Source organism: Leiobunum rupestre, chromosome 6 (genome assembly GCF_980474605.1).
Source record: "Leiobunum rupestre chromosome 6, qqLeiRupe1.1.hap1, whole genome shotgun sequence".
In the NCBI taxonomy this organism is placed as follows: domain Eukaryota; kingdom Metazoa; phylum Arthropoda; class Arachnida; order Opiliones; family Sclerosomatidae; genus Leiobunum; species Leiobunum rupestre.
The window spans coordinates 42,244,105-42,252,469 of record NC_143389.1 but is presented as its reverse complement, the minus strand read 5'-3'; the positions used below and the strand labels follow the sequence as shown (position 1 = coordinate 42,252,469).

General features: G+C 37.3%; 2 protein-coding genes across 2 annotated transcripts; one reads left to right on the top strand and one right to left on the bottom strand.

Moving 5' to 3' along the window:
• Positions 1–203: 203 nt before the first annotated feature.
• Positions 204–5,103, top strand: LOC149941021 (UDP-GalNAc:beta-1,3-N-acetylgalactosaminyltransferase 2-like). Its single transcript, XM_090178951.1, has 11 exons — positions 204–794; positions 886–1,101; positions 1,162–1,256; positions 1,320–1,421; positions 1,479–1,571; positions 1,634–1,784; positions 1,854–2,326; positions 2,388–2,444; positions 2,510–2,638; positions 4,312–4,661; positions 4,739–5,103. The coding sequence occupies exons 1-9, from the start codon at positions 722–724 to the stop codon at positions 2,636–2,638; spliced, it is 1,389 nt and encodes a 462-aa protein (XP_090035077.1). The 5' UTR covers positions 204–721; the 3' UTR covers positions 4,312–4,661; positions 4,739–5,103.
• On the bottom strand, positions 2,660–6,996 carry Amnionless (amnion associated transmembrane protein). The gene is made up of 13 exons (XM_090179405.1): positions 6,903–6,996; positions 4,982–4,984; positions 4,753–4,901; positions 4,612–4,693; positions 4,262–4,491; positions 4,067–4,201; positions 3,919–4,009; positions 3,774–3,862; positions 3,577–3,712; positions 3,448–3,513; positions 3,300–3,393; positions 2,845–3,037; positions 2,660–2,778 (listed from the first exon to the last, which is right to left on the bottom strand). Exons 1-13 carry the CDS (start codon positions 6,994–6,996, stop codon positions 2,713–2,715), a joined length of 1,428 nt encoding a protein of 475 aa, XP_090035531.1. The 3' UTR covers positions 2,660–2,712.
• Between the last annotated feature and the right edge of the window lie 1,369 nt (positions 6,997–8,365).

Sequence of the window (8,365 nt, the reverse complement as noted above, 5' to 3'; positions counted from 1 at the left end):
GTGTTTAGAAGTTAGATTATGTTGGTAACATTAATTTTACACGTATTAAAAATAGTTAACTTATTTTATGAGTATACAAGAATAGTACAATATAGTACTATCTCACCTAAGAATACTGCCATAGTCTAGTAGACCCTCGTAATTTACCGTATTATCTCTCTCTACTCTAGGCCCCGTAGCTCCAGAGTCCCCGGTCCGTTACCGCGTAGCCTACCGTACTCGGGGGAAAGGGAACTAGAGGATTGAGGGTTTGAGGGCAGAGGGGGTTCGACAGTTTCGAGGGACTCTGCATAAAGCCTCGACGTGTGGCCGCTGCGGTACTACGCGGAGTCACGGTACATAGAAATACGGTTTATAGGGAAATCAAAATTAATAGATACCTTGAATTAATAAACTGGTCATGTCCTATTATTTTATATTATTTCTATTTTTTTGTTATTATTTCGAATTAATAAACTGGACACGGTGACTAGTGACCCCCCAAATTTTGAATAAATAAACTGGTCTGGGCAATTAATAAACTGGTCTTTGACCACTTGACCACCGCTATTTCCAAGGCTGGTAAAGAGACCAAGAAGTGGGGGAGAAAACCAAGCTTTATTGGGGAAAAATATGCGGTACTTCGGCCGATAGACCATAGACCTTAAAGGCAAGGCAAAAAACTTTATTAGGACTCATATTAATCAGATTATTGTGTTGATAAAAATGTAGATGCCTTTTAATGGAATTCAAATCAACTATAACTGCTGTAATAGTGTCTCTATTAAGTTTCTGGTGTTATAATAGGGGTTTCGGTAAGTTCTTGTTATCTTGATAATCCTAAGCTTAGGTTTTTGGCATTGATTAAAGATTTAAGCACAAAATTTTTTCGATGTTATGTTACAGAAAAAAATCATTCCACTATAATTATTGGGGTTTTATCAAGCCGAGAGAATTTTGATTTCAGAAATTTTCTACGGAGCACATTGAACCGTCAAATTAAAAGTTTAAATAATGAAAATGTTACTTTCTATTTTATTATTGGAAGTAAAGATTGCATGTACCCATACAATGATAGAGTATATAAATATTCATGTACAAAATGGAATATAAAGCCCAAAGGTACGTTATTTAAATATTAATTATTTGCCAGGAGTTCATAAGATTGCTATGCTCAATTAGATCTTAAATTTACTGAAGTCTTAAACTTGAACATTGTCAGCGGAAAGCCAAATATTTCATGCATAGCGACTCTATCCCAAACTTATTCATTTGAAGTAACTGTCGCATTATTGGCTTTCATCATTGTTGATTAATTTTTTTTTTGGTATTTATCATAGGTTGGTAAACTTTCCATTAGAATTGGAAAATTAGGAATACTGTCTTCCGCTTTGATTGTCAATGAACCAGTTTTTGTTATATTAACTGACGAAATTACTAATGTAATTATATTATATTATCTTGCGCTTTTATGGTCATTAAGTATTTATTTTATATAGGAAGTTTATGCCAGAGTAAAATTTTTAGTTGACTACAAAAATGGGACTCCAACATACTTATACAAACCAGTTCACGAGTATATTTATCCTGCTGTAAGTGAAAGTTCATGTAAATTGTAGTTTCAAAGTTTAACTTATTATCATTCTTTTCAAAGAATTTTAAAGGTCGTTTGACAATAAAGGGACGAACCTCAAGCAATGTAACCCTATGCAATCATAACATTGTTTGGGATTCAGCAGGAAATCTTATAAGTTTTAACTCACCAAAAATAATTGCTATTCCTGCTATTGGCTACATAATCCACAGTAATTGCCACATATTTAGGCCTAAATGGAATTATTACTAAGACCTCATCATTTCCTTTAATCTTATAGATGCAACTGAACTTAAAGTTCATAGCAACCAACAATTGGAACGAATGAGCGATTGGAGAAACAAAACAGCTCGCATTAATTCACAGTTACTTGAAGAACAAGCCAAATACAATGATTTGGTGTTTGTAGATGTGATTGATGTCTATCGTAATCTACCCAGGAAAGTTATTAAATTTGCCCAATGGTTGGATGCAACTCGTAGCTTTGATTATTTTTTGAAGACAGATGATGACTGCATCTTGAATATCCAAGAAATATTACAGAATTTGCAAACTTTTGACAAATCTAAGAGATTAAAATTGTGGTGGGGAAATTTTCGTAAAGAGTGGCCAGTAAATAGAATTGGAAAATGGGCAGATGGTGATTTTCCATCATCGATATATCCTTGGTTTGCCTGTGGATCTGGCAATGTTTTATCAAGCTACTTGGTTTCATGGTTAGCAACAAATCATGAATATTTACATCAGTTTCAAGTACATTAAATACTAATTTAGGTATCATTAATAACAAATTAATTGGTTTATTAAATGTCAGGGTGAAGATGTTTCTCTTGGAATTTGGTTGAGTGGACTTAATCCTGAGTTTGTTGATGTAAGACAACTATCTATTTTTGTATCGCGTGTCAATAGTTATTAATTGTATATTTAATATTCTAGGATGAGAAATGGAGCTGCGATGCTCAGTGTACGAGAAACAGTTACGTACGGGCCCAGCTAAGTATTGAGGATTTTTCAAGAGCTGAGAAACTGTACAAAGAGTGTGGAAATATTTGCTCATGCGATTAGGTGAGAATATATTGTATTGTATAAATTATTCATATTTATTGTAAGAATACAGTTTTTTTAAATATATCGCTATTTTACTCCCCCTCAATTTCTTCTTCAATTCCGTAAATTGGATTTGACATATCAGTATAGCCTTTGAACTGAAACCAATGAAGGATTACCAAATCTTAAAAAGTTTCCCCATAATTGGAAATTATTAAACTTACTGGTGTAGGTTTAGCTTTGAAACTAAACATGGGGTTTTTAAACATTTTCTTTTCTGGCATTGCTGACTGTGAAGAAGCTGCCCCTTCCGTAGGCGTGTCAGTCGGTTGCAAATCTTCGTGCGGTGTTGTACCTAGCTCCATAACCACTTTGCTAACTTCTTTATCAAATCTTACGAAGTTTAGTGCTGGGTATCTATTCGAAAATCCAGATTTTTCCAACATATACTTTTATATACACAACAGGGCCTAAAATAGTGGGCAGTTCTAAAATTGGATTTGGGCAGTGCAATTTATCGCAAAAATGTATGGAAAATTCTAAATAGCTGTTTAAGCTGCTACAAATTCTGAATTCTGAGCTTTTATAGCTCATCGAAATTATGTTTTTGGGGTTCGGTTCGTGTTTGGGCAGTTCTAGAAAATCCTTATTTTAGCCACTGATACGCATTATATTTTACCTATATTTGCGATAGACAAAAAATGACCCTATTATAAGGAATATGCAAAAAAATATCCCCAGCAACATTCCTAATATAGCAATGACTCCTGTATCTGTAGAAGAAAATATTTAAGAACTATAATATGTGGGAAATAGATATTCCCTACCATTTTTATTAGTTGATTCTTTAAAATCTGTTGACACACTCATAATAAGTTTGTCCTCAGGCATATCTTTAAAAGTTTAAAAGTATTTTTTTTTACCAAAAATCAATATGTTAAACTTTAATTACAAACCCTCAAGAAGCTTTTTGTAAACTCTATTGATTAACTCCTGGGATTTTCTATCAGAATTTCCATCCAAGCATAATATCCAAACGGAATCTGGTTGTTTAGTTTTCCATATATAACAGACAACATTTTTGTACTGAGGCTGTGAAAAACCAATTTCTTATAATTCAGCTCAGGTGTTCTAAATTCTTCTGTAAACCCACATTTGGTAATACTGAACTCATGAAATATGCGGTGTTTCTTAAGTTATATTTGGAAGACTTATATTTATATTTGACTTCAATACTGGATCCTAGAAATAATTTTATAACTTAATTATAAACATAATCCGGCAAATTAATGCATTACCGCAAATTGGACAGCAATGCCCTCCTAAATTTAAGGGATCTGTGCAAGCTGGGACTTCACACCGAACATTATGGCAAATTGCTGATTGAATCTAAAATATTTTATTATTTTTATATAGCGATCGCATTGTTAAACTGAAAAATATTACTTCGGTAGTTGTACACACACAACCAGTTACATCCTGACATGTTTCTTTTAGAACTGTTAGTTTCCCTGCCCCTTTAAAGAACCTTTTTCCAGTTTCAGTTTGACGGAAACTGTTAAAATCTTCAGTAGTATAACTCTATTGATTATTAATATTTTATTAGGGATTCATATATTTTAATCTGTTAATTTAATCAACCTCTCCATTTAATTTTAAGGAGCTTATTTTTAAGCTTTGATCTATTTCAGGTAATGCCACTTGGAAAGAAGAGTTATTGGGAAAAATAACAGTGTCATATTCACAAGGAACGCGCTCAATATGAGGGATTGGAGCTGGTGATAATTTACTATTGAGTAAAAACTCCGAATCAATCTTCCAATTTGATGGATTTAACCACTCTCTCGCTCCATCGGCAATATAATGTACATCTGGAATTGTTTAATAACACCAATCAAGATATGAAAACCAAAATTTGGAATTTTAACTAATCTCTTAATTAATAATCTGAAAGTTTTGTGCATATAATTTACTGTCAAATGACACTATACCTTCACCCTTGCAAGTGGAACTAGAAGTGGTTCCTATACTGGCATCGTCAGTTAGTATTATTTCTCCATTTCTAGGAAATACCTATTATAAAAATAAACTTAATATTTTATAATTTTTAAAATTTAGGGTTATATAATCACCACTTCGTGAAATGAAAAACTTGAAGATAAAAGCAGCGCTGCTGAAGAATCTGAATGAAAGAAAACTTTATCCTTGGAGCAAGGAAGACGTCCTGTATCCCAGTTTGTCTCTTTCTCAAAATTTGTAGTGATACTCCATGTTTTAATTGCTGATTTGGTAACTTTTTAATTAAAGATAATTTTTTGTTATAATTTATGATTGTATTAGAAGAAATTTGGTAGATTATACCTCCTAAAGAAATAAAAAAAACAACTAGCATAAAAGACTTCATAGTGAATGGATATAATCCTATAAATGGTTGCTAAATAAAATGTGCCCATTGTATGTAATTTTTAGAGATACACCCCCAGCTGTCAAAGTTTTTGACATTAAACAGATGTGATATTTGATAACCCATGTCTTAATTATATTTTGCATATATATTTCACAATCAGATGATTTATGATCATCATTGGACTGCTATGGGTTTTGTTACAGTGGTTTAGCCAGAAATGCAATTAACAGGTATTATTTAAATGGCACCTCGACGGACTTTATTATATCTAAATATGTAATAATTACACAATAACAGCCTCGTAAGGGGGAGGGGAGACACTCTTTTTCCCTCCAAGACCTGTCAGAGGAATACCAGCGTTTAGGTTGCATGGTCGCTTCATCAGTCATCACTCTGGGTATACATTTGTAATTATTCTGGTCTGTGTTGCAGCGCCATTCTCAGTTGGCGGGAAATAACAAAACAAACGTGGCTGGTGGAATCCTTTAAGGATTTTAAAGGGTCTGAAATCATTACCCGAGTTTAAAAACATTGTATATCTAATTTTTCACTAACTGTCAAGTTTTTTAAATTTATTTTTGGTTCATAATACGGACAATAGATTTTTCAGTAAAAATATAATTAAAATTCCATTCTCTATGTTTTCTCAAAATATTTCAAAACTTTAATTTTAACTTAATACAGTAAAAAGGTACGAGGGGTGTTCGGAGATGTAGGACCCGTCCTTAAACGACTTAAAAATTGCCAGGGGATTCGTGCTTTGACTGTCTTCGTGTCAGTTCGTGGCGTGTTTGTCTCCCTTGTTCCTATATAATAGCTTGTGTTTTCTTTAGGCTTTGTACCGTTTGTTCTATTTGTGTTCCTGTTCACTTTCATTTTGGTTATTTGGCTTCTCTTTTTCTTACGCCTGTGCTTTTGACGATTCAATCCTCCAGTTCTGCTGAAATTACTGCGATTTGTGCAACTTTTGTCGCAGACAATGTGGGTAAGGTTTCTGATATTCCTTCACTTTCTGGTGGTCGTGTTTCTGTTCTGCCTTTTACTGAAGAGCAGTGGCAGGCTATTCTTAAGCTTCCTCAGTTAGTTGGAGATTTGGTTTTTGTTGTGTCTTCCGAGGATTTTCCTCGTTTATTTCGGCGTAAGATTATTGGCGTCCCGGTGTCTTATTCGCAGGTCCATTTGTCCACTGGATTGGATACTAGCGAGAACGGATCTCCTAAGGAATTCCGACGTCTTGGCACTACTATTAATCTGGTCCTTTTGGGTTTTTCATTGGAAACGGCCATTTTTGATTGTCTCTATCTTACGTCAGCGCTTTGCGGTTCTTCCCTTTGAAGAACGACCTCTGCAATGCCCCCAGTGTCTCCGCTATGTTCATTCGGTTCGTAATTGTCGCTCGTGGCGCCGTTGTTCCTGTTGTGGAGGCTCTCATGGTTCTGTCGGCTGCACGGCTACCGTGTCCATTTTGATGGTATTCATTCCGTTACATCCCGTTCCAGTTTTTCAGAAGGAAATGGACATTAAACTTATATAGTCGGAGCGTTGGGTTTCGTTTCCTGAGGCTAGGGCTCTTGCGTCTTATGCCTCTGTGATTTCGGTGACCACTTATCCTGTTTTTCCGTCTGTCTCTTTAACGCATGTGCTTTCTTCTGTCTCTTCCGTATCTCCACAGGTTCTTACAGATGTTCCGTATGTAGCTGCCTCTATTCCTCCGGCTTTTATGTCGGCTCTTCTCTCCTTTTTAGACGCTGTTTTTGCTGAGCACACGTCCTCGAGTGACCCCCCCCAAACGATCCTCGCACATTACTGCTTGTGCTGATAAGTTTTTGTGCCCCTCTCCGTGGCCTTTATTCTTAATCATGGACGGTTCATTACTTTCTTTGTTGCAGTGGAATGTGGCTGGCGTTGGTACGCACTTCAGGGCTCTGGCTAACTTCGTTTTGGAGGAATCTCCTGTTGTGGTCTTCATAGCGCGTCTCGGTTGAATTTGAGTTTTGGCGTGTCATCGGTAGGATTGCCCGCGTCGTAGCCATGGAGGTGTGGCGCTTCTTGTCCATAGTTATTTTCCTCGGTATCGTTTAGCTTGTCGGTTTCTTTAGGTTTTGGAGCTGATTGTTGTTCTGGTCCATGTGTCTTTTGGCTGGTGTACCTTTGTCAATACATACAATCCTTATGGTAGAGCTCAGGCTTCTGACTATGCGGCATTGACTCCATTCTTGAATGACACTTATTGTGTTTTTGAAGATTTCAACGCGCATAATTCCTTCTGGGGTGATTTGCAGGTCCATATGATGGCGTTCGCGTCGTTTCTGTGGCGTCTGCTACTTCGTCTTTTAATCATCATTATGCTCAAATGGCTTCGGCTGTAAGTTGATCATCACCCGCCTCCTGTGAGTTCGGCTGAGTCTAGCCCGGAGCATTCGTTTTCTCCTTCGGGGTTTATTGCTACCCTTGGGCGGTTGAATAATACTGCCCCGGGCGCGGATATGGATATGGCGCTGTTGCTCCGTAATCTCCCTTCGCAGGCGCAGGACGCCTTGCTCTCTCTTTATAACTTATGTTGGCGTTCGACTTATATGCATTCTCGCTGGGAATCTGGTGCTGTGCTGGCGCTTCTTAAACCTGGGGAAGGATCCTGGTTGGGTGTCAGCTTATCGCCCGATAACTTTGCTTTCCGTTCTTGGCAAACTCATTTAACGTCTGGACTGGTGGTTAAATGCTAATGATAAGCGTACGCCGTTCCAGTCTGGTTTCCGCCACGGTCGTCGGGGGTGATATTCTAATGTATCTTTTTCACACCGCTCGTCACGCAGTTTCCCTTTAGGATGCTTGTCTTGCAGTTTTTTTTACATTAAAGACGCTTTTCGTAGTGTCCGGCATTCCCATCTTCTTCTCAAGCTTTCGATGTCGGGTCTTCGTTTCCTATTTGGCTATTCGGTCGTCTCGAGTTATGCTGGTGGGTACTTTGTCCCCCGACTTTGCTGTCACCCTTGGGGTGCCCCAGGGGCGGTTCTTAGCCCTCTTCTCTTTAGTTTGTTCCTCGATGACCTTCCAGCGGCTCTCCCTGATGGTATACTTATTGCCATCTATGTGGATGATATTCTTTTGTTTATGACTGGCTTTTTCTCGAAGAAACGCGATATCTTCGCGGTGGTTCCGTTGCGAGTTTTTGATGCTGTTCTCCCTTTTTGACCTCAGTGTTACTTGAGTCATTTTTGATGGCTTGTGGGCTCTTTGCCTTCGGCGTCTGTCACTACTTCGTGCGTTGTGGGTGCTCATTGGGGGCCTGATCAGGTCACCATGCGTTTTTTTAATTCCGCGTTGATTCGCAGCTTACT

Excerpts from the sequence above, each read along its gene's own strand:
- LOC149941021 (XM_090178951.1), top strand. The coding sequence starts at position 722 with ATGGAATTCAAATCAACTATAACTGCTGTAATAGTGTCTCTATTAAGT. Across the intron at positions 1,422-1,478 it reads TAACTGACGAAATTACTAAT|GAAGTTTATGCCAGAGTAAA; the intron begins GTAATTATATTA and ends TATTTTATATAG. Across the intron at positions 2,327-2,387 it reads AATATTTACATCAGTTTCAA|GGTGAAGATGTTTCTCTTGG; the intron begins GTACATTAAATA and ends ATTAAATGTCAG.
- Amnionless (XM_090179405.1), bottom strand. The coding sequence starts at position 6,996 with ATGAAGACCACAACAGGAGATTCCTCCAAAACGAAGTTAGCCAGAGCC. Across the intron at positions 3,863-3,918 it reads GCATTGCTGTCCAATTTGCG|GATCCAGTATTGAAGTCAAA; the intron begins GTAATGCATTAA and ends AATTATTTCTAG. Across the intron at positions 3,514-3,576 it reads TTACAAAAAGCTTCTTGAGG|ATATGCCTGAGGACAAACTT; the intron begins GTTTGTAATTAA and ends AAACTTTTAAAG.